At 41.7% G+C, this 26028-nt stretch overlaps 1 protein-coding gene across 3 annotated transcripts; it reads right to left on the bottom strand.

The window, feature by feature from the left end:
- Positions 1–986: 986 nt before the first annotated feature.
- Positions 987–25372, bottom strand: phf20b (PHD finger protein 20, b). Of its 3 annotated transcripts, none has more exons than XM_020506346.2 (19): positions 25219–25371; positions 16186–16290; positions 15895–16066; positions 10368–10452; positions 10186–10262; positions 9697–10099; positions 9336–9419; positions 9125–9247; positions 8746–8805; positions 8417–8665; positions 5653–5790; positions 5452–5535; positions 5071–5217; positions 4613–4782; positions 4379–4478; positions 4083–4278; positions 3485–3947; positions 3119–3329; positions 987–2946 (listed from the first exon to the last, which is right to left on the bottom strand). In XM_020506346.2, exons 2-19 carry the CDS (start codon positions 16269–16271, stop codon positions 2807–2809), a joined length of 2988 nt encoding a protein of 995 aa, XP_020361935.1. In that variant the 5' UTR covers positions 16272–16290; positions 25219–25371; the 3' UTR covers positions 987–2806. The 3 variants fall into 3 exon arrangements, with proteins under 3 accessions (XP_020361935.1, XP_020361936.1, XP_020361937.1); XM_020506347.2 differs by having other exon boundaries at positions 9342–9419; positions 25219–25370; XM_020506348.2 differs by lacking the exon at positions 5071–5217 and having other exon boundaries at positions 25219–25372.
- Positions 25373–26028: the final 656 nt, after the last annotated feature.

Genomic DNA, 26028 nt, shown 5'->3' with positions numbered 1-26028 from the left:
ACCAAAAGTATGTTGACACCTGCTCCGTCAAACAGCTCATTCCAAAATCATGGGCATTAATAGGGAGTTGATCCCCCTTCGCTGCGCTAACAGCCTCCACTGTTCTGGGAAGGCTTTCCACTACATGTTGGAACATTGCTGCGGGAACTTGCTTCCATTCAGCCACAAGAGCATTCATGATGTTGGGTGATCAGACCTGGCTCAGTCAGCATTCCAATTAATCCCAAAAGGTGTTTGATGGGTTTGAGGTCAGGGCCCTGTGCAGGCCAGTCAAGTTGTTCCACTCGACAAACCATTTGTCTAAACCTTGCTTCGTACACAGGGGCATTGTAATGCTTAAACAGGAAAAAGCCTTAGCCAAACTGTTGCCAAAGTTGGAAGCACAGAATCTAGAATGTTGTCATAGTGTGCTGTAGCATTAAGATTTCCCTTCACTGAAACTAAGGGGCCTAGCCCGAACCATGAAAAACAGCCCCAGACTATTATTCATCCACCAAACTTTACAGTTGGCACTATGCATTGGGGCAAGTAGCGTTCTCCTGGCATCCACCAAAGCCAGATTAATCCGTCGGACTGCCAGATGGTGAAGAGTGATTCATCATTAGAAAACAGAGTCCAATGGCGGTGAGCTTTACACCACTTCAGCTGATGCTTGGCATTGCACATGGTGATCTTAGGCTTGTGTGCGGCTACAATTGAACCAAAGAGCTCTAGCAGGGCAGAAATTTGACATACTCACTTGTTGGAAAGGTGGCATCCTATGACGATGTCACGTTGAAAGTCACTAAACTCTTCAGCAAGGCCATTCTACTGCCAATGTTTGTCTATGGAGATTGTATGGCTGTGTGCTCAATTTAATACACCAACGGGTGTGTCTGAAATTACCAAATCCACTAATATGAAGGGGTGTCCACATACTTTTGTATATAGTGTATTAGTCTGATTCATTCACCACATTTCAAGAGTAACAACATACAGATTACAGGTCATTTAGATAAAGCTGGTTTATTTTCTTGCATGGAAATCTGAAATAATTATTTCTTAAACAAACCCTTATAAAAAGATTGCAGTTCCAGTGCAGTACAACTGCAGTATGCTGCGTCCAAAATACCACAGTTGACTGGAGTTACTGCACCTTTACTAGTTTAAAAACAGCACCATTCTAGTGTTGGGACTCTGGGTAAAGCTAAATCTCAGTACTCTTGAAAAACAAAACAAAAACATACATTGAAAAGTCTGACACTGTATGCCAACATACAGCTGAAATAAAATATTAACCATTCAAATAAACAGTAAGGGACAACAAATAATTCTGAAATGGGTCAAAATAAAGTCAGATGTCCAATACCCATTTCACATGCAAAGATAAAGAATTCATACATGTATAATTCATATCTATAGGCTACGTAGAGGTTATTTCATTTTTATCGAGCAATAGTGGGTAAGTTTGCGCAAGGTGCCAATTTAGGCTACTGTTTGGGGGAGAAAAAGAAAAAAAATCTACAAAACATTAGGCATTCAATAGGCCTAAATGTTCAAGAAATAAATCAAGAAATGTTTAACAAAAATGTAATTGTTCAAGAGAAAAAGGGACCTACACATTTTTCTATATTTACAGGTTAGGGTCGGGTGCGGGTCTCAGATTTTCTCTTTACCACAGTCGGGTGGTTACAGATGGGTTATTAGCAATTGCGGATGAGTCATTAGAAATTGCGGCTGAACAAAAAAGCTTACCCATCAGTCACTAGTGTACAGGCCATGTACTGCGTATTGCAGTACTAAATATACTGTGACAGTCCTATACTCTATGCACCTTGTGCCGTACACATTACTTACTGTGTGACAAAGAAAAAAAAATGCAAAATCATGAATTAAATTCTGAATCACAATAAATATAAAGACAAGAGCACAGTGCCCACATGGAAAAACATGAAATAAGTTCTGGATACTTAACCAGTAAGATTGACTTCTCTAACATACAAAAAACCAAACATCACAACTAAATATCTAAAAATCTGAGAAATATTACAATTTACAAAATCTAGTTTGCCAACATTGAGGCTTTTGCAAACAATGTACTTTAAAGAATAACTCGTACTGTACTACATCAATATTTATGAGGAAGGGAACATTTATTAACTTCGAGAACATTCTGGACTAGTTCAAGACAGGACAATATTTATTTGCAAATATGAAAATAGTTTCCCTCCCTTTAAAAAGGAACTTTTGCTCTTTTTCAATACTTATTTTATGATCTTAAAACACATCATCAAGCTAAAAATATGCATTTAACTGCAACCCTGATCCAAAATACGCATTTGAAACTTGAAAATATCTACATCAAATCCTATTTGCTTACATTGAACAAACATTGGTAAGGTAACACAAATCTTAATAGAATTACAGTAGAATGGTGCCTATAGTGGCCTACATTTCAACCTTATTTGAACCTTTTAGCAAAGTCATTCATTGACTTTAATCAAAAAAGCAGATAGATTATTTTAGCAAAAACAAAGCAAGTATTAATATTTTTTTACAAAAACTACATTATTAGGAGGGGTTAACTTACAATCAAAAGCGCTGAACATGGTTATGTTCTTATTTTTCTTGCATTTCAGAAAAGTAGTCCAATCTATCCTGTATCATTGTTGCAAGATACCATACATTTTAGATGGTTGATTCTAGAATGATCAGTAGTAGCAGGTTCTGTCCCTGTAACCTACTAAACAACCGTTTGTACCGTAGCATTGCTTGCTTACGCCCTGCTGTCTGTGGTGAAGTGCTGAGCTCAGTGGCGCCCTCATGTTTAGGAGGAGCAGAGGGAGATCTGCTGCACCGTGCCCAGGTCTGTGAGCATCTGTCTGATACGGTGTTTGAGCTGAGGCAGCCGGGTCAACGGGTCAGGAGGCTCCAGTTCCCCTGTGTAGTCAAGCCAACTCTCCAACACTGCAGATAAATCATCAGAAGGAGGAGGTAGAAGAAAAGAAAAGGGGAGAGACCGAAAGAGTGATAAATAAGAGTTCTATAAACCTTACATACATGAGAAATGTATCTTTCGTCGACAGGATTTTTTTTGAGTATCTTTATAAATGAAGAATCTGTGTGGCGTAAGTCTCACCATCGAGCTCTTTCTCAATGAGGTCCATCCTGTGTGTGACTTGGTTCTGCATGGCCTCTATGTGATCCAAAAGGTTGATCTGCCACTGCTGATGCAGCACATTGCCTTTTTCTGGGTCTGGCTTTATGTCTGGGCTGGGCTCAGCCTCTTCAGTCTTCACCTCTACTTCACTCTCCCTACCCACATACAGCTTCTTATACAAATCAAGACCCTGGAAAAAGAACAGAACATGCCATCTAAGTCAAATGGAAACTGGTTTGTCATATATCCAGCTACTTTAGCTTACAGCTAGCATCTCTTCACCACTTGTTTCACCATAAGTATCTCACTACTGACATACAATCATTTTAGAGAAAGAGTACAGACCTTGTCTGGTTGTAGGGTAATGGGGTGAATCTTGGCCCGGTCCTGCAGCAGGGAGCTGGGGTACAGTTTGGCTCTGTCTGTGTCCAGTGGGCCACCATAGCGTTGCTCCTGTTCGAGCAGGTTCTCTGTGCTCCTCAGACTGTCCTCCAGCTCAGAGCCTCCCCGTGTCTCCACCACCAGCCTCTGCTCCACCGCTGGGTAGTACGCTCGCGGTTTCTGATAGCAGTGCTCACTGCTGATGTAGGAAGCGTTCGAGTCCTGGAAGGATGTTGGGCTCATCTGAACCCTTTTGGCCTTCTCAGAGAGGGCGGAGACTGACATTGCCTTTAGCGCTTCGCCCCCCTCTCGGTCGTTGGCTGCAGGTGAAGGGGTCCTGCTGGTCGCCATACTGCAGCTCATACCAAGCTTCTCCTCCTGCTTCCAGGGCTGGCACCACAGCTTCAGGTCAGAGTGTGTCTGAGTCCTGTAGAGGACGATAGAGCGAGGTGAGGGCTAATTCACAGCCACTGAAGATGGATCATCCAAGAACCAATCACACCCAAAATGGTGAAACATTACATATATGGGAAGTATTTGCAGTAACTTCCATTGTACTCACTGGAGGATGCTCATCTTAAGCTGCAGGCCGTTGAGCACCTCAAAGACATGGTGAACGTCACCCAGGAGCTGGTGAGTGGCCGTTAACTTCTTCCTGTTCTGGTGGGAGTAGTTCTCATCCAGGAAAGACAGGCCATACATGTGACCACTGCTCAGCCAATCCCTGTCGTACCAGTAACGCTGGCTCGGTCTCTGGGCTGAGAGAACAGGCAAGATACACGTTCATGTACACTGTCAAAGACCGGAAACCCATTGGCGATCTAATACTATATTTGGAGGTGTTTACAGTGTGATTACCTGGTGGGTCTCTGCAAATGTAGCAGCTATAAGTATCAGGCACATTGTGCTCAAAGAGGCCCATGCAGGTGCCATGCTGCCAGCACAGACATTCATCACACTAGGAAAGGGACAGGACATTGTCACTTCACATATGATTATGCAATGGAAAAAACACGTGAAAAACAAAAAGCAACAAAACAGTGTTGTGTTAAAGGTTCTTCTGTGACTAACGTGAGTCTCGGTGAGCTTCACCTGAATCATGAAATCATTCTCATCCTCCACCTCACAGACACAGCGCACTGTGTCAGAGCCCTTGGTCACCATGGATACATTCTGTTCCGACATGGGAGTGGTCACATCCAGCTCCGCCTCCATGTACTCATCACTCCACTCAGCGCTGACTGTGGACCAATCACTTTCATCTATTCAGAGGATCGAAAGCAAAACCATGTTTAGTTTACATAATTGTCTGATTTTGAGTGGACCGAAAAACAAATATGCCAAGCATTTGTAGTTTGACAATCAGGCTAACATTTTAAAAGATTTTAAATTAGCTGATTATTATAGGACAACACTAGGGCCCTAAAACATGATGATACCACTTCAAGCCTGAGTGGAGAGGAAGGAAGAATGTGAATAATAGCTAACCTGAATAAAGCAAAAAGGACAGAGTGAGGAGTATAAAGAAGATGTAAGGTCTTGGTACCCACCGTCTTCTTGCACCTGATCTGTGATGTGTTCTGGACTTGAGTCGTAAGATAACTTGTGTTTGTGCAAGAGGGAGAATTTGGATACCAGATTGGACTGAGTAGAGTTAAATAAGGAGATGCCTATGTTCTCCTCACCATTCGTATTCTCTGTCAGGGGGGAAAGCACATGCAGTTTTGAGACTGGGTCAGTACATTCAAAGCTCATGTGGAATACTGAATCATCTGGAACATTAACTGAGAATTACAAACCAGATATATATTTTGTTAGAATGTGGCCAGCTTTCTAAAGGCAGATAGATTTAGGCAAATCAGATTCCACTAAAGAAGTACTGTCAACTGATCAAGGCTCCAGACACACTCATCCTGTCAACAACATTTTACCTGACTTGGACCTCCCAGTCTTCTTCCTTTTCTTCTGTTTATTGAGGAGGAAGTCTCTTTCAGTCTTCCCTCTAATCTTTTCCCCTGAAGTAAACAAAAGAACTGAGTAAGCAAAGCAGGGATATAAAAAGTAGTTCAACACCCAAGTTGATATTCTCAGTCAAGAACGATGGTAAAATCAGAGATAAAAATGTCCCTCACCCGTTTCACTGGCGCTCCATTCTCTTTCTTCATGGGGTCTGCTGTTGGTTTGCTGGTTCTCCTTCCGTTTCTCACTCAGTGATCTCCGACGATGACGGTTCATCCCATCAGCAGCCTGCCTGTCACCCAGGGGAGAGTCTGTGGTACAGTGGAGCAATGCACAGAGATAAAATGTGATGCATCTATTGTTCATGGATGGATATGCAGCACAAAAGCAACTGGGTCAGTTAACGTACAGTTGAAGTCGGAAGATTACATACACCTTAGCCAAATACATTTAAACTCCGTTGTTCACAATTCCTGACATTTAATCCTAGTAAAAATTCCCTGTTTTAGGTCCGTTAGAATCACCACTTTATTTTAAGAATGTGAAATGTCAGAATAACAGTAGAGAGAATGCTTTATTTCAGCTTTCATGTCTTTCATCACATTCCCAGTGGATCAGAAGTTTACATACACTCAATTTGTATTTGGTAGCATTGGCTTTAAATTGTTGAACTTGGGTCAAACATTTCAGGTAGCCTTCCACAAGCTTCCCACAATAAATTGGGTGAATTTTGGCCCATTCCACCTGACAGAGTTGGTGTAACGGAGTCAGGTTTGTAGGCCTCCTTGCTCACACACGCCTTTTCAGTTCTGCCCACAAATGTTCTATAGGATTGAGGTCAGGGCTTTGATGGCCACTCCAATACCTTGACTTTGTTGTCCTTAAGCCATTTTGCCACAACTTTGGAAGTATGCTTGGGGTCATTGTCCATTTGGAAGACCCATTTGCAACTAAGCTTTAACTTCCTGACTGATGTCTTGAGATGTTGCTTCAATATATCCACATCATTTTCCCTCCTCATGATGCCATCTATTTTGTAAAGTACACCAGTCCCTCCTGCAGGAAAGCACCCCCACAACATGATGCTGCCACCCCGTGCTTCACGGATGTGATGGTGTTCTTCAGCTTGCAAGCCTCCCCCTTTTCCCTCCAAACATAACGATGGTCATTATGGCCAAACAGTTCTATTTTTGTTTCATCAGACCAGTTTCTCCCAAAAAGTACAATCTTTGTCCTAATGTGCAGTTGCAAACTGTAGTCTGGCTTTTTTATGGCAGTTTTGGAGCAGTGGCTTCTTCCTTGCTGAGCGGCCTTTCAGGTGATGTCGATATAGGACTCTTTTTACTGTGGATATAGATACTTTTGTACCCGTTTCCTCCAGCATCTTCACAAGGTGCTTTGCTGTTGTTCTGGGATTGATTCGCATTTTTCACACCAAAGTACATTCATCTCTAGGAGTCAGAATGCATCTCCTTCCTGAGCAGTATGATGGCTGTGTGGTCCCATGGTGTATATACTTGCGTACTATTGTTTGTACAGATGAACATTGCGCTTGGAAATTTCTCCCAAGGATGAACCAGACTTGGAGGTCTACAATTTTTTTTCTGAGGTATTGGCTGATTTCTTTCGATTTTTCCCATGATGTCAAGCAAAGAGGCACGGAGTTTGAAGGTAGGCCTTGAAATACATCCACAGGTACACCTCCAATTGACTCAAATGATGTCAATTAGCTTATCAGAAGCTTCTAAAGCCATGACATCATTTTCTGGGATTGTCCAAGCTGTTTAAAGGCACAGTCAATTTAGTGTATGTAAATTACAGGCCCGGAATTGTGATACAGTGAATTATAAGTTAGATAATCTGTCTGCAAACAATTGTTGGAAAAATTACTTGTGTCATCCGCAAAGTAGATGTCCTAACAGACTTGCCAAAACTAAAGTTTGTTAACCTGTTGCGACTCTAGGGGCAGTATTTTCATTTTTGGGGAAAAAACGTTCCCGTTTTAAATGGGATATTTTGTCAGGACAAGAAGCTAGAATATGCATATAATTGACAGCTTTGGATAGAAAACACTAACGTTTCAAAAACTGTAAAGATATTGTCTGTGAGTATAACAGAACTGATGTTGCAGGAGAAAGCCTGAGAAAAATCCAATCCGGAAGTGCCCCATATTTTGAAAGAGCTGCGTGCCAATGAGCTGTGAATGTGCTATGAACCAGCTTACGCTTTCTACGTATTCCCCAAGGTGTCTACAGCATTGTGACGTAGTTTTACGCATTTATGTTGAAGAATACCCGTAGGGGGCTACATTGCGCAAGTGGTCACATGATGCTCCCGGAGAAAATCTCGCGTAAAGTACAGAGGTAGCCATTATTCCAATCGCTTCCACTGAAAAACCAATTGTCCCGGTTGATATGAGCTATTTCGCCTACAAAAATAATATTTGGGGAAAAAATGAACTTTGGCTATCTACCTGGGAGTCTCGTGAGTGAAAACATCCGAAGTTCATCAAAGGTAAACGATTTAATTTGATTGCTTTTCTGATTTTCGTGGCATAATGCTATGCTATCGATAAACTTACACAAATGCTTGTCTAGCTTTGGCTGTAAAGCATATTTTGAAAATCTGAGATGACAGGGTGATTAACAAAAGGCTAAGCTGTGTTCCAATAAATTTCACTTGTGATTTTTCATGAATAGGAAGATTTTCTAGGAAGATTTATGTCCGTTGCGTTATGCTAATTAGTGTCAGGCGATGATTACGCTCCCGGACCCAGGTTTGAGAGTCACAAGATTAACAAGAAATTTGTGGAGTGGTTGAAAAAAACGAGTTTTAAGGACCCCAACCTAAGTTTATGTACATTTCCGACTTCAACTGTAACTGTAGTATGATTGAGCTCAGGTTTGTTGATCCATGGGGCAGAGTGCTACTACTCACGTATAGAACCTGACATGGTACGTCTCCTCCTGGGTGTCTCCTGAGAGCCAACCTGCTTCTCTGAGGCCCGGGTTTGCATGCTGCCCTCAGAGGCGTGCTCGCTGTCTGCATGGTAGTACTTGACGTGGTAGTGCAGGAGAGAGGCCTTCCGGAAGGACTTCAGACAGCCAGGGGCCTTGCACTTGAAGGGGTTGTGGTCCAGTTCAATGGAGAGGATTGGGGGCGGCTGGTTTTTGATGACTCGATACACTAAGGTAGAGATACAAGGAACAACATGTCATTTAATGGAAGTTGTGTGTGTGTGTGTGTGAGAATGAGGCTGTACTCACATGGCTCTCTGCTGTACTTGTGGGTGGTAGGCAGATGGACTTGGCGTTTCAGTATTGATTCTGTAAAGAAACACACAATAGATCAACTGTAGCTTTTTTCGGCACGGAGTTGACAGATCCCGAAATAAGTTTAATCTCATATCTCAATGTAAGAGCTGGGCCTGTATTCATAAAGCTACTCAGTCCGAGTGCTGATCTAGGATCAGGTCCCCCCTGTCCAAGTTCTGTTACTCATTATTATCTAAAAAGCTAAATGTATCCTATAGCAGCACTCCTACCCGTATTCAAATAGGCAGAAGTTGTTAGGACAGCTCAAGAAGTCTCCTAAACACCTGCTGATTGTCTTATTTATGAGCATATTCATCTCCATCTTATTTACCTATATCTGATGGGGCTTCGATACCAGCGTCTGTGGGTGTCTGGGTGTTTGTCTGGTCTGGAGTTAATGCTGGAGACACTGGGACGGAATCTGATCCTGCTTGCTGAGACTGGCTGTTTCTGTCTGGAGAGGGAAGGGCAGGAGTTATAAACAAAGGACACAGGGCTTTGAATGTCAGTAACACGCAACAAGTCATAGATTAGATGCAGACCCTTACTTGTGTCTGGCCTTCTCCTCTTTGGTGGTGGCATCTGTACAAGAGACACCCTCCTCTTCCTCAATTCACGTCGACTTTCTGTAAACAACAAGAACCGAAAGGTCAGTGAGACGGACTTCATTCACTTAACCATCAAGCAACAAGATACAGAACCGGTCCTAATACGCTCTAACGATTCAATTTAACTTTCTGGTTCTTCACAAAAGCGAAGCCATAAGCCAAGCTATCATCTTTCCTTCCCAGTTAGGACTTGAGCACAACCATGGGACACTTTCAATTTCAATCTAATGATTCTGAAATGTTTAAAATAGTTCTCCATTGTTTCACTGTCAAAGCCTTACAGTAACTTACATACCTTCAGAGGGTCGGTACCGGTTCCCCCTGGGCAGCTGGGGACTCTGTCCCGATGCACACTCTTCTCCTTTCCCCCCCTGTTGTTTTGTACTGCGCATCACTCGCTCCCCTTCTACATTCACATCTTCCGATTTAGTTTGGACAACCTGCCCATTTTCTTTGGTTTGTGGCTCTTCTCTCTTCCCTCCTCCTGCCCCCTTTTCTCCGTTTAGGCTCCCTTTCTGTCCACAGGTCTCAAAGTTGCCATTCAGCGTTTTTTCCTCTCCGTCTTCTCTTCTCTCCTTTTCCTCTCCATCCAGGTCTGAAGAGCCACTTTTGGATTCATCGCTCAAGGCTTTCCCGTTCTCCTCTTTCCCACTGCTCTGCTCACGTTGAGTTCTGTCCCTCTCCCTGGCCTTCCCATTCTATTCACATTGAGACATAAAACTGTAAGGTAACCCCATCAACCATCCTCTCACACCATGAACTAACAATCACATGGAGCTCTCACCTCTTTCTTATATGGCTTTACTTTGTTTGGCTTAAGAGTCTTGACAACTCCATCGAAAAACTTCACAGTGTAGGAAGCTGAAGAGAGAACAAACGTGGTCAGAATATTTGTCCAATGTAACTAGAATGCAATGCATTTCTGATTAAACATTTCATTCTGTCCAGTGGAAGTGTAGGACCCACCATCTCTTTTGACTTCCAGAACCTTAGCAGGATAGTAGTGGCAGTCTACCCAACAGGCCAAGACTTTCTCATTCACCCGAAACACCTGGAAGGGAAAGAAAGGTTAAACACTAATCTGAAGTTTAACCAGACTCTGTGGTCGTTGTCTAATCAGTTTAATCTTAGGCTTTCTGCGTTAACGTCGGATATCGTCTAGGGCAGGTATTCCCAAAATGGGGTACGCACAATGCCGTCGGGGGTACACCAAATATAAAAGTAATTAAATTTTTTGGTTTTAATCTACATGTAATTGGGTAAAAAAATAATTTAAAAAATACCATAACTGTTACTCTCTCGTGGGAAACCTTCACTCTTGCGCAGACAATTAGAACCTAAACATGACAATTTGAAAAATAAGCCACAGGAGTTTGAGCGAGATTTTAAGACGACTCTCGAGTAGTAAGACTTATACAAAAGCAACATACCATTAATAAGAAGGGTCTGGAAGCGTCTTATAATGTGAGCTACCGAGTGGCTAGGACAGGCAAGCCCCATACCATTATTATGGAGGACTTGATTCTTCCTGCTGCCAGGAAGAGGCCCAAAAACTATACAGACTATGTCTTCATCAAACACTGTTTCACAACGCATCAGTGACATGGCAGTAGATGTTTTGAAACAATTACTGCTTCACATACAAGCCAGTAAATTATATGTTACAGCTGGATGAGACAGACGTGGCGGGCCTGACACAGCTCCTGGTATATGTACGTTAAGTTTATGGGGGGGGGGGGTCAATTAAGGAAGACATCCTCTTCTGCAAACCAGGACAACATGAATGGATATTTTTAAAGTACTGGACAGCTTTGTGGCATCAAATGGACTTGTGGTCAAGATGTGTTGGTATCTATCTGTACTGATTGCACAAAAGCCATGACAGGGAGACATAGTTGAGTTGTAATGCGCGTGCAAGCAATTGCTCCCGACATTACTTGGGTACACTGCAGCATCCACCGAGAGGCTCTTGCTGCCAAGGGAATGCCTGACTGCTTGAAAGACGTTTTGGACACTACATTAAAATGGTTAACTTTTTAAAAGCAAGGCCCCTGAACTCTCGTGTATTTTCTGCATTATGCAATGATATGGGCAGCGACCATGTAACACTTTTACAATATATGCTGGTTATCAAGAGGCAAGGTATTTTGAATTGAGAAACGAGTTTAAAGTTCTCTTTACTGACCATAATTTTCACTTGTCTGACAGCTTGCATGATGACGAGTTTCTCAGACAACTGGCTTAAAATGGGTGATGTTTTTTCTTCGCCTAAATGATCTGAATCTAGGATTACAGGGACTCTCCGCAACTATATTCAATGTGCGGGACAAAATATAGGCTATAATAAAGAAGTTGGAGCAGTTTTGTGTCTGCATTAACAAGGACAACAGACAGGTCTTTCCATCATTGTATGATTTTGTATGTGCAAATGAACAAGCTTACGGACAATGTCAAATGTGATATAGTGATGCACCTAAGTGAGCTGGGTGCTCAATTACGCAGGTACTTTCCCAAAATGGACGACAAACTGGATTTGTTATCCCTTACATGCCCTGCCTCCACTCACCGATTTCTGAACAAGAGAGCCTCATCGAAATTGAGACAAGCAGTTCTGTGAATTTAAATCAGAAGCCACTGCCAGATTTCTGGATAGGGCTGAGCTCACAGTTTCTTGCCTTGGCAAATCGCGCTGTTAACCTGTTTGGGATAGGGGGCAGCATTTTCACATTTGGATGAAAAGCGTGCCCAGAGTAAACTGCATGCTACTGCAAGTACCAGTTGCTAATACACTGCTCAAAAAAATAAAGGGAACACTTAAACAACAATGTAACTCCAAGTCAATCACACTTCTGTGAAATCAAACTGTCCACTTAGGAAGCAACACTGATTGACAATAGATTTCACATACTTTCATATACGCAAATGGAATAGACAACAGGTGGAAATTATAGGCAATTAGCAAGACACCCCCAATAAAGGAGTGGTTCTGCAGGTGGTGACCACAGACCACTTCTCAGTTCCTATGCTTCCTGACTGATGTTTTGGTCACGTTTGAATGCTGGCGGTGCTTTCACTCTAGTGGTAGCATGAGACCGAGTCTACAACCCACACAAGTGGCTCAGGTAGTGCAGCTCATCCAGGATGGCACATCAATGCGAGCTGTGGCAAGAAGGTTTGCTGCGTCTCATCGTAGTGTCCAGAGCATGGAGGCGCTACCAGGAGACAGGCCAGTACATCAGGAGACGTGGAGGAGGCCGTAGGAGGGCAACAACCCAGCAGCAGGACCGCTACCTCCGCCTTTGTGCAAGGAGGAGCACTGCCAGAGTCCTGCAAAATGACCTCCAGCAGGCCACAAATGTGCATGTGTCTGCTCAAACGGTCAGAAACAAACTCCATGAGGGTGGTATGAGGGCCCGACGTCCACAGGTGGAGGTTTTGCTTACAGCCCAACACCGTGCAGGACATTTGGCATTTGCCGGAGAACACCAAGAGTGGCAAATTCGCCACTGGCGCCCTGTGCTCTTCACAGATGAAAGTAGGTTCACACTGAGCACATGTGACAGACGTGACAGTCTGGAGACGCCGTGGAAAACGTTCTGCTGCCTGCAACATCCTCCAGCATGACCGGTTTGGCGGTGGGTCAGTCATGGTGTGGGGTGGCATTTCTTTGGGGAGCCGCACAGCCCTCCATGTGCTCGCCAGAGGTAGCCTGACTGCCATTAGGTACCGAGATGAGATCCTCAGACCCCTTGTGAGACCATATGCTGGTGCGGTTGGATCAGCCTGTAGTGCGGTTTTCCACTTTAATTGAGAGTGACTCCAAATCCAGACCTCCATGGGTTGATAAATTTGATTTCCTTTGAGCATTTGTGTGTGATTTTGTTGTCAGCACATTCAACTATGTAAAGAAAAAAGTATTTAATAAGAATATTTCATTCATTCAGATCTAGGATGTGTTATTTTAGTGTTCCCTTTATTTTTTTGAGCAGTGTATATTGAGCAGTGTATATGCATATTATTAGTATTCAGTGTTTTCTAAAACTGTTTGAATGATATCTGTGAGTATAACAGAACTTATATGGCAGGCAAAACCTGAGAAAGATCCACCAGGAAGTGGGAAATCTGAGGTTTGTAGTTCAACTCTTTGCCTATCGAATATACAGTGTCTACGGGGTCAAATTGCACTTCCTAAGGCTTCCACTAGATGTCAACAGTCTTTAGAACCTAGTTTGATACTTCTACTGTAAAGGACGGGGGAAATGAGAGGGGATTGAGCCAGTGGTCTGGCAGAGTGTCACGAGCTGGTCACGCACGTTCACGTGAGAGTTAGCTTGAGTTCCTTTACATTTCTGAAGACAAAGGAATTCTCCGGTTGGAACATTATTGAAGATTTATGATAAAAACATCCTAAAGATTGATTTTATACTTCGTTTGACGTTTCTACGAACTGTAATAACTTTTTTGACTTTGAACTAAGCGATCGCGCATTAATTACTGGGCTAAACGCGTGAACAAAAAGGAGGTATTTGGACATAAATGATGGACTTTACCAAACATTTATTGTGGAACTGGGATTCCGGGGAGTGCATTCTGATGAAGATCAAAAGGTAAGTGAATATTTATAATGCTATTTCTGACTTCTGTTGACTCGAACATGGCGGATAGCTGTATGGATTGAGTTGTTGTTTGAGCGCCGTACTCAGATTATTGCATGGTTTACTTTTTCCTTAGTTTCTTTGAAATCTCAGTGGTTGCATTAAGAAGAAGTAGCTCTCTAATTCTGTGCATAACACTTGTATCTTATATTAAAGTTTGATGACTTTCTGTAAATTGATGTGGCTCTGAAAAAAAATCAGAGGATGTTTTGGAAGCAAAACATTACTGAACGTAACGCGCCAATGTAAACTGAGATTTCTGGATATAAATATGCACTTTATCGAACAAAACACACATGTATTGTGTAACATGAAGTGCGTGTTTTTGTGACTAGGCTCTGACCTAACAATCATATGTTGTGCTTTCACTGTAAAGCCTTTTTGAAACCGAACACAATGGGTAAATTAACTTCTTGGATATAGGGGGCGCTCTTTTAATTTTTGGATAAAAAAACGTTCCCGTTTTAAACAAGATATTTTGTCACGAAAAGATGCTCGACTATGCATATAATTGACAGCTTTGGAAAGAAAACACTGACGTTTCCAAAACTGCAAAGATATTGTCTGTGAGTGCCACAGAACTGATGCTACAGGCGAAACCAAGATGAAATTTCATACAGGAAGTGCCCCAGATGTTCCAATGTCTCCTTATATGGCTGTGAATGGGCCAGGAATGAGCTTACACTTTCTGTCAATTCCCCAAGGTGTCTGCAGCATTGTGACGTATTTGTAGGCATATCATTGGAAGATTGACCATTTTACACTACATCTACCAGGTGCTCGCTTGGTGTCCTCCGTCACAATTATTGCGTAATCTCCAGCTGCGTGTATTTTTCGATTTGCTTCCGAGGAGAAACCCAACTGCCACGAATGATTTATCATCTAATAGATATGTGAAAAACACTTGAGGATTGATTCTAAACAACGTTTGCCATGTTTCTGTCGATATTATGGAGTTAATTTGGAAAAAAGTTTGGCGTTTGTAATGACTGAATTTTCGTTTTTTTTTCTTAGCCAAACGTGATGAACAAAACGGAGTGATTTCTCCTACAGAAATAATATTTTTGGAAAAAATTAACATTTGCTATCTAACTGAGTCTCCTCATTGAAAACATCCGAAGTTCTTCAAAGGTAAATTATTTTATTTGAATGCTTTTCTTGTTTTTGTGAAAATGTTGCCTGCTGAATGCTAGGCTTAATGCTATGCTGGCTATCAATACTCTTACACAAATGCTTGTGTAGCTATGGTTGAAAAGCATATTTTGAAAATCTGAGAGGACAGTGTTGTTAACAAAAGGCTAAGCTTGTGAGTGAATATATTTCTTTCATTTGCGATTTTCATGAATAGTTAACGTTGCGTTATGGTAATGAGCTTGAGGCTATGATACCGCTCCCGGATACGGGATTGCTCGACGCAAGGAGTTAACAAAGTTTTTCATTTGGTGTATTGCACTTAATGTATGAAAGTTACATATTTCTACAACATATTTTTGAATTTCGCACGCTGCCTTTTCAGCGGAATGTTGTCAATGGGTTCCGCCATAAGAAGTTAAGACACTGATGCCCTTTGCAACCACATACCTATGTAAGAGTGAGCAAAATTGATTATTATTTGTGCCCTGGTCCTGTAAGAGCTCTTTGTCACTTCCCACAAGCCGGGTTGTGACAAACTCACTCATTCGTATGTTTAATAAATGTATTGTATAGTGTGTGTGGCAGGCTTACAATGATGGCAAAAAAAAACAGGTGCTAGAAGGGGTACGCAGCTGGAGGATGAATGTTTGAAGGGGTACGGGACTACTTGGATAACAACATGTCAGAGTACTAGTCTCCCTCACCGAGCTGGGCCGTTTGTCCTGCAGACCCTCTCTCCTCAACTGGATCCTGTCCAGGGGCCTCAGGTATGGGCTGGTCCAGTCAAACCACTCGTCATAGCGGTGGCTCCACTGACGGTAGTGGATCAGAACCTTCTCGTCCTCATAGTCTATCTTCTCTATGCTGGCCTGGTACCTGAGCAGTAGAGAGTTAGGATGTTCAATAAGACTGATAATGGTAGACAAGAACAATAGGACATGAACATGAACATTAGAAACCTGGCCAGACAGTAATCAGATGGAAATGACACTGACCAGTTCTTCAGGTTGTCGCGAGCCTCCAGCTGTGCTCCCACCTCAAAGGTGATCCCTCTTCTGTCGGGAGGAGTCTTGGTCATCATGGGCACATTCAAGGCCTACCTGTAGAACAGCAGAAGAACATCCAAACAAGAGACTAGCATTATGTCAAATCTCCACATGAACTGGCCGTAACTGCAGGAAGTGCATTGCCACACATCACATTGTATAATTTCAACAGGAAAACAAAAACAGTCTAGAGTTATGAAGACATCCCATCTTTGAAGCACCATTTGCTGACATCACTCAACTGAAAACGTACTATACGTCTGTTGATCATCCAAGTCACTAGGGCCAATTCAGAAATCAACAGGTGTCTTGATTAATGGTTGAAATCAGTTCTGCATGTACTGCCATCCAGCACCCCAGGATTAACATTAGCTGGCTAGCGGAGCTGGAGGCTGGTTCAACATGTTGACTTTATTTGGACTCATTATTTGATGTAATTATTTAGTACCGTATTATAAAAACAATATGGTAATGTTTTCACTGTTTGAACCCATGAATTTGCAGCAATCTTCGGACTACCTAAAGTAGTAAAGTAGTACTGGCTCCATGTCATCTACAAGACCCTGCCAGGTAAAGTCCCCCCTTATCTCAGCTCGCTGGTCACCATAGCATCTCCCACCTGTAGCACACGCTCCAGCAGGTATATCTCTCTAGTCACCCCCAAAACCATTTCTTTCTTTGGCCGCCTCTCCTTCCAGTTCTCTGCTGCCAATGACTGGAACGAACTACAAAAATCTCTGAAACTAGAAACACTTATCTCCCTCACTAGCTTTAAGCACCAACTGTCAGAGCAGCTCACAGATTACTGCACCTGTACATAGTCCACCTATAATTTAGCCCAAACAACTACCTCTTTCCCTACTGTATTTCATTTATTTATTTATTTAGCTCCTTTGCACCCCATTACTTTTATTTCTACTTTGCACATTCTTCCATTGCAAATCTACCATTCCAGTGTTTTACTTGCTATATTGTATTTACTTTGCCACCATGGCCTTTTTTTGCCTTTACCTCCCTTATCTCACCTCATTTGCTCACATCGTATATAGACTTGTTTATACTGTATTATTGACTGTATGTTTGTTTTACTCCATGTGTAACTCTGTGTCGTTGTATGTGTCGAACTGCTTTGCTTTAACTTGGCCAGGTCGCAATTGTAAATGAGAACTTGTTTTCAACTTGCCTACCTGGTTAAATAAAGGTGAAATAAAAAAAATAAGTTTCACCGATATTTAAATGGAGGTATGTTGAAGTTAACGTGATTAGTAGAGATTGATGTTGCTAGCTTTTGGGGTGATTAAAGTTAATCACTTAATGTGTCCATTTCCCTAAACCACTTTTGTTTTCCAGTTTGGCTTCACACCTTCAAGTGTAATTTCTCTTGACTATATCGTCTAATTGTTTTCTACTTTTTAGTTGTTTTGTTTGGATACCGGATACCAGTACTAGGAGAAGATGGATAAGAGTTGAGTAGTCAATTAAACGTTAGCTAGCCGGTTAGCTGCATCTTTAGCACCCAGTTGCACGCTGCTGTCTAGGCCCTTCCTCGACTTCCGTAAAGGAAAGCACTCTTTGTGGGGGAGCCTGTAGACCAGGAGAGCTGATCAACATTGAAAGTAAGTTGCAGGGTGGCAGAATAGATCAGAATTGAGGGTATGCCCTACAAGTACAATTCCCTCTGGACATCTGCAAATGCTTTTCTTCGCTGATTTGTGAAGGCACTGTAGTCCGCATAACAAGGTATGGTTCTCCAGGCATCTTGGATGGGCGCATTCATTCTTGCTTCTTCACAGGGTCCTTGTAGAATATTGTTGCGGTCTTGGTATCTGAAAACATTGAAGACCATGGGTCTGGGGGGTTGTCCTTTACATTTTGGTTGTAAACCCATTCCATTTGAATCGGAATAGTACCAAGTGACGGAATCCATTTGGGAAGGATTTATTGCAGGAAAGCAATTGCATCACCTCCCTCCCGGTTTGTAGCAATCCCAGAGACCCTCACGTTGTGTCTGTGTTGATCCTCAAACAACGCCATTTTGAACCACATCTTCTCAACTTCCAAAGTGCAGAGGTTCAAATCCCTTTTTAGACCCCTTGCCTCAGTCTGAATGCAATCCACCTTTTCTATTAGCACTCGAACTGATCCCATGTGGGTGTCCAACTTATCTTGCAAGGTAGCAACTTGTTCCCTTACTCCTTGAATTGCTGCACCAACCGCACGTTGAACCACCACCTCCATCCGGTCTTGTTGTTCAGCTAAAGTTAGCGAAATGGCATTGCTAAAGCTAGCATCAGTAGTAACTTATAGCGTTGATGTTGCCAAGGCGAACCCATTTGTTTCTTGACCCCAGATATTTCCACCGACTTTTAAACTAGAAAGTATAAATAGTTGAAGTAGATAACCTGAATAAAATATAGAATGAGGAATTGTCAACAGGAGCTTCAGAGTCTTCTGACTATTACGCTTGTAGGACACGTGACCTTCCCATCACGTGCTTTCATGTGCAAAATGAGTTGTGTACAGTGCATTAGGAAAGTATTCAGACACCTTCACTTGTTCACGTTACAGCCTTATTCTGAAATTGATGTTTCCCCCCCCACTCATTAATCTACACACAATAACCTATAATGACAATGCAAAAACTGGTTTAGAACTTTTTGCAGATTAATACAAATAAAAAAATATTACATTTACACAAGTATTCAGACCCTTTACTCAGTACTTTGTTTTAGCACCTTAGGCTGTAATCGCTGCCAGTCTTCTTGGGTATGACACTAAGCTTGGCACACCTGTATTTGGGGAATGTCTCCCATTCTTCTCCACAGATCCTCTCAAGTTCTGTCAGGTTGGATGGGAAGCATTGCTGCACAGCTATTTCAGGTCCCTCCAGAGATGTTTGATTGTGTTCAAGTCCAGGCTCTGGCTGGGCCACTCAAGGACATTGAGACTTGCATTGTCTTGGTTGTGTGCTTAGGGTCGTTGTCCTGTTGTAAGTTGAACCGTCGCTCCAGTCTGAGGTCCTGAGCGCTCTGGATTAGGTTTTTATCAAGGATCTCTCTGTACTTTGCGCCGTTCATCTTTCCACTCGATTCTGATGCTGCCAACACCATGCTTCACCGTAGGGATGGTGCCAGATTTCCTCCAGATGTGACGCTTGGCATTCAGGCCAAAGAGTTCAATCTTGGCATCATCAAATCAGAGAATCTTGTTTCTCATGGTCAGAGTCCTTCAGGTGCCTTTTGGCAAACTCTAGGCAGGCTGTCATGTGCCTTTTAATGAGTATCTTATGCCTGGCCACTACCAGAAAGGCCTGATTGGTAAAGTGCTGCAGAGACGGTTGTCCTTCTGGAAGGTTTTCCCATCTCCACAGAAGAACTCTGGAGCTCTGCCAGTGACCATTGAGTTCTTGGTCACCTCCCCGACCAAGGCCCTTTCCCCCAATTGCTCAGTTTGGCCGGGTGGCCAGCTCTAGGAAAAGTCTAGGGGGTTCCAAACTTCTTCCATTTAAGAATGGGCACCACTGTGTTCTCTTTAGGACTTTCAATGCTGCAGAAATATTTTGGTACCCTTCCCCAGATCTGTGCCATGACACAATCCTGTCTCGGCGCTCTATGGACAATTCCTTCGACCTCATGGCTTGGTTTTTGCTCCGACATGCACTGTCAACTGTGGGACCTTACATAGACAGGAGTGTGCCTTTCCAAATATGTCCAATCAATTGAATTTACCACAGGTGGACACCAATCCAGTTGTAGAGACTGCTCAAGGATGATCAATGGAAACAGGATGCACCGAGCTCAATTTTGAGTCTCATAGCAAAGGGCCTGAATACTTATGTAAATAAGGCATTTTCTAAAATGTATAAAAACCTGTTTTCGCTTTGTCATTATGGGGTTCTGTGTGTAGATTGATGAGAAAAATATTAATTTAATCAATTTTAGATTAAGGCCGTAACATAACAAAATGTGGAAAAAGAGAAGGGGTCTGAATACTTTCCGAATGCACTGTATGTTTTTGTACATTTGAACAGCAGTAGGACAATATACCTTATATTGTTAAGGCTCTAAAGCAATACTAGTTGCCCCTCAGGCATGTCATCCTGGAGCATGGCCTATGTAACTGCATTGACAGTCATTGATTTACAAGCGATGTTGCATGCTTGCCAAACAACCACAGACAATATCAGTAACCTAGTCAAACAGTGCCCAGTGTTCGCATGCTGACCAAAGCAAGGTAGGCGGCCTGTTCCTGATCTTGCACATCTATGCTACACCTTCAGCATTCAAATGCTAAAATGGCTTGGGTGACTTTAGGTTGTGACTCTAATAAAGCCTGTGTAATTTGCTAGGTTGATATATATGCGCTGTAAAATTGTGTTTCACTGGAATAAAAATACGCTACGGGAGACAATTCTGATTTGGATATAGGCCATCTGCTGAACAGGGATTAAAATAAATGTTATTTTGATTGTTCAGGTTCAACATCAGCAATAGTTTTTCTTTAAAGTTAAATCAAGTATTTTTTTATATACATAGTGTAAAGTTGATAATTCCATAAAGAACAATCAGTTTTGCGAGGCACACTACATGGCCGCAGTGAGAGGAGAAGCTCTCCGGAAAAACGTTCAACTCGTCACAAACATTCGATTTTGAGATACGGACGAAATCCAAAATTGTGCTACATATTCACTGCCCATGTCATAGCTCATTTGTAAACAATAAATCTGATTTAGTTCATTAGTGGGTGATGGTGACTTCAGAACCAAAGTGGGGAGAGAAAAAACAGGCTACTGTTCAATTCAAGTACAAATAATTCAGTATTTTCAATTTCTACATTTACTGCACTCATTTGAGATCGTTTCCACACTGCCACGTAGGGCTGCACGATATGGGCAAACAATCTAGGCTTTGTTTTTTACCAAATGTTGCCATTTTGATTTGACTTGAGATTTAGAGCAAAACACCTTGGTGAACTGTTGGAATCATGGAAATATAATTATTATTCTAATGGGCACTGTGTTTGACATGACAACAAATTAAAATGCCAGAGAGGAGTTATTGTGGCAGGGTAGGAACCAAAGTGTTGATAAGTGTTTCTTATAATCTTTGGCTACATTGAATGTTCCCTTAGCTACTTCATGAAGTAGCTAACATACTCATGCTTTGCATATTCCTCTTTGATTTAGAAGATGCGGTTGCACAAACATGCTGATTTAGGTTAACACCATCACTGGTATTATCTGGTTGCTTAGCTAGTTACCTTTGCTCTGACTCAGTACATTTATTAGCTAGCTAGCCAGCCAGCCAGCTAGCTAACTAACTAGCAATTAGCAGCTAACACGATTTAAGCCCAACTTGGTTAGAAAAGACCAACAATTTTTTTGCAGATGTAAGTAACAAACTAATAGTGTAATTATAAAACACTAGTGGATGTATATTAACCTCTTTCAGCTAGGGGGCACTATTTTTATGTTTGGAAAAATAACGTTCCCAATGTAAACGGCCTATTTCGCAGGCCCATATGCTAGAATATGTATATAATTGACAGATTGGGATAGAAAACACTCCAAAGTTTCCAAAACTGCCAAAATACTGTCTGTGAGTATAACAGAACTGATATTGCAGGCAAAACCTGAGGAAAATCAAACCAGGAAGTGGCTTCTATTTTGAAAGCTCCATGTTCCATAGCCTGCCTTCGCTCCATTTAAAGGGATATCAACCAGATTCCTTATCCTACCGCTTCCTCAAGGTGTCAGTCTTTAGACAGTTTCAGGCTTTTATTTTGAAAAATGAGTGAGAAAGATAACATTGCGTCAGGTGTTCGCATGAGTTTTGCTTGCGCAACAGAGCTTGGGCAGCCATCGTCTCTCCCTCTCCTACTGAAAAAGACAGTGCCGTTTGATATATTATCGATTATATGTTTTAAAAACAACCTGAGAATTGATTATAAACAAATGTTTGACATGTTTCTGTGGACATTATGGATACTATTTGGAGGCGTTGTCGTGACTGCTCAAGCCTGTGGATTTCTGAACATAACGCGCCAAACAAACGGAGGTATTTTGGATATAAAAATCATCTTTATGGAACAAAAGGAACATTTGTGTAACTGGGAGTCTCGTGAGTGAAAATATCCGAAGATCAAAGGTAAGCGATTCATTTTCTTGCTTTTCTGATTTTCGCGACCAAGCTACTTTGATGCTAGGTGTTCATAATGTTTTGTCTAGTGATCGATAAACTTAAACGCTTGGATTGCTTTCGCTGTAAAGCATATTTTCAAAATCTGACATGACAGGTGGATTAACAAAATGCTAAGCTGTGTTTTGCTATATTGCACTTGTGATTTCATGAATATAAATATTTTTTGTAATATTATTTGAATGTGGCGCTCTGCAATTCAGCGGTGGTTGATGAGAATTATCCCGCTAACGGGATAGGTAGCGTCAAGAAGTTAAGAAGCTAAGGGAAAATAGCATTGTTATCAACATTGTTGCATGTGCTGCATTGACCATACAGACTGAACGCAAGTGTTTCGTGGTCGAGGAACAAATGCACTCCTTGAGTGACAGGGGGCAGGGCTAGGTCTGCGTGGAAAGCGAGCAGTGAGAAATGACTCAAAGTAGCAAAGTAAACTATAAAAATGGATGTTACACACGCCGAATCACATTTAACAATCCAAACACTCAAATACTGTTATAGAAGGTGAAGTAAAAACCTAAACCGGTCTGTGCTTCAATACCGGTAGATACAGTATACTGCCCAGCCCTAGCACGTCGAATCGTACTGAATCATTTCAAACTAAAACTTATCGTTATTGTATGGTACCGGAGCCCATGTCTCTAGATACGCATCTTGAAAGGGAAAGATGCATATTCCTAACTACTACCCCAACAGCAACTTTCTTCTAGAATTTTTAACAGCACAACACATCAGGTAAAAGTGCTGATCACAGCTATTCCTCCAAAATAACACAGTACTCCCATGCTATTAGCTAAAGTGTAAATTGACACTGCTTACGCCTTGATCACACCTACAGCGTCATTGCGCAAAATGGTACACAGCATCATCTGGATGTGTGCAACAAAAGTTCAACAATCACCTCTTACTACCATTTTTGTCAAGCCGTCTACGCATATGTTCGATAAATCCAACGTATGCACCACACAGAACGCACTGAATCTGCCTCTGCAATGCAGCAAGGCAAACGCAGCGTTCCATTGGAAATGAATGTACTTCTGGTGTATCAAAACACAATGACGCTGTCGGTGTGATCAAGGTGTTACAAGTAGAACTAAAGCATGCATTTGGCTGCACATGTCAGGCAGCCCAATTCTGATCTTTTTTCACTAATTGGTCTCTGGACCAATCAGATCAGCTCTGAAAACGATTGGATGTGATTGGTCAAAAGTTAAATTATTGGGGGGGGTCAAAATGGGGCTGCCTGTATAAATGCAGCCTTATTGACTCAATTGAGTCTGGGAATGTCTGTCTGTGCTCAGATGATACTGTCGGCAGAGAACTAAAACAGCACTTATCTGTTACTCTTCATTTCAGACTGAATACACCCATTCAACTGCAGCACCAAATCAAAATCATTTTCATTTCGAAGTCATCAAATCAAATATATTTTCCCAAAGATGCTGACTAGACCTTATTTCAGCAAGAGGAAGATGGTTGTGCAATCAGGCCATAAATTGTGGAGAATGCCAGTTGATCGGCTTCAACAAACAAACAAAAATCCTCCTCTCTGTGATCAGGGTAATAGTTGAAACAATCCAATATAACATCTATAATGAAAAGCAAAAGCTACTTGGTTTAATTTTAGCATAAACAATGCTTTCATAATACCCACAGTGGGTCTACTGACTGTTGGATTTCCTTTTTTCAGTGGAACTGACACCTTCAGTTGGAGACCAATACGTATAGCTGATTCTGACACTGATTTGTACATGAATGATGCTTAGCCATTTTAAGCATTGACACGACTGGAATAAAATTAATTTTGAGGAATAAAAAGTAACAACATTCTGCTAGTATTTATAAAGCAGCAAATCACACCAAAACTGGCCATGATAGGCCTCTGTAGTTTGTTATGACATGCGCAGCATTGAGTGATAGAACAAGCCTGACAAAAGTAACGCAAATGGCGCACAATGAGTTCCAATGTTGTTTACATTCTCAGAAGCTCTAACAAAACTGATTTGATGAGAATAAAAAAATCAATTATACAGCGCATTTAAGATGACGTTAAATAGCATTTTTTAATAAATCTGAGTGTTATCAAAAACAGCGACAGATCAGATTATATAATTATCTGACTCAACAAGCTCGAGGATGAAACGTGCGTGCAACGTCGACAGAACTGCCGCACAACTATTTCCTTTACAAATAACGCTTTCTTCACTAACGTTAACCTCATAACGTAATTATGATGTTAAACAGTGAAAACCATATAATTATGTAAAAACAAAAAGCTAGTCCGCGTTTTGCTAATGCAGCTGCCGCCGATGTCGAATAAGCTCATTGGGTAGAAGCCGATGACAGATCCGAAGACAGACATTTCATAGGACGCATCCGCTGTCAATGAGCTATTTACTTTGCCCGGGCCTTGTAGACCTGCTTCTGCTGTACTGTCTAGTTGCAGAGTAAGCAATTAACCACGGCTCGAGAACACACAGAAAACTACATATCTGAAGAAGAGTTGCAACATGCCGCAAACAAAAGTAATCAATGCAATTCGATGCTTCACTTGAGTTTATCAACTTTAACGTAAACAAATAAGTTTGCTGTAACTAGCAAACGTTACATTAGCTAACAATACTCCATCATGAAACAGAACATTCCGCACGCGTGCGGACAAGTTTAATATCCACAGAAGAAGCATGTCTGCCACCAAAACACATGTCATTGTAGTTTAACATTTGAATGATACATTGTGTAAGACATGATACATATTGACATTACAAAGAAACTAGACGCGTACCTCGAGCTCCTAGTTGTTTCTTCTCGTGGATGAAGCCTACTTCACTTGCAAGTCCTTCCTTGGAGCAACGTGCTTCTCGGCCAACGCAGTTTGTTTCTCGTCCACACTCGGACTGCGCTGCCTCCGTTACCAAGTGGCGAACCTCTGCGCGTGCGCAACTGCTATTCCCCTCTTCTGCCTCCTAGCTCAAGAACAAGAAGTGGATCTAGAATGTTCGATTTCTTTCTATTATGAAATGTAACTTTTTTTGTAGAGAATTAAGTTTTTTTTTTTAAGGGGGTTCACATTGCTTGCTCTCATTATTTTTGTCTCAGAGAAGAGAGAGAGAGAGAGAGAGAGAGAGAGAGAGAGAAAGAAAATATAGGCTACACAGTGATGATGATTCATACATTTGTTTAGTTTACTTTTCTATTCCATTTTAATTCCCCTTTGTGCTAAAATATCCCACTGTACTACTTTACAGGCTTTGGTAGATGGTATGATGAACCTATCAAGACCTTGAGAAAAATGTTTACCTTAATCCTACACTTAAACTATAATGTTTTTTATGTCCTCTTTCATTGAAATTCAGTAGTCATAATTTGAGTGACTTGTGTTTTACATTGTACATGTACAGGTAACTGCCAAAATAAAGGAAACACTTGACTAAGTGATGGATCTGGCGGCTCTGGTCACCAACCTTTTCTGAGCCTTTTTCTGAGATCACTGTGAGTCAAAATGCAAACCGAGCTCTACCGCTCAGATTTTTTTTTAACATGACTTAAAAAAACGTAAGCCTATGCAACATGAACAATGAAATACAGTTCCCTA

Source organism: Oncorhynchus kisutch, linkage group LG17 (genome assembly GCF_002021735.2).
Source record: "Oncorhynchus kisutch isolate 150728-3 linkage group LG17, Okis_V2, whole genome shotgun sequence".
In the NCBI taxonomy this organism is placed as follows: domain Eukaryota; kingdom Metazoa; phylum Chordata; class Actinopteri; order Salmoniformes; family Salmonidae; genus Oncorhynchus; species Oncorhynchus kisutch.
This window is presented reverse-complemented; position numbering and strand designations above follow the sequence as displayed.

What these genes read in the sequence shown, in the direction of transcription:
- phf20b (XM_020506346.2), bottom strand. Translation starts at nt 16,271, where the DNA reads ATGATGACCAAGACTCCTCCCGACAGAAGAGGGATCACCTTTGAGGTG. An exon ending in TACCATGTCAGGTTCTATAC is followed by an intron (nt 5,791 to 8,416) that starts GTGAGTAGTAGC and finishes ACTGTACCACAG; the next exon opens with ACTCTCCCCTGGGTGACAGG. An exon ending in CTTAAGATGAGCATCCTCCA is followed by an intron (nt 3,948 to 4,082) that starts GTGAGTACAATG and finishes CGTCCTCTACAG; the next exon opens with GACTCAGACACACTCTGACC.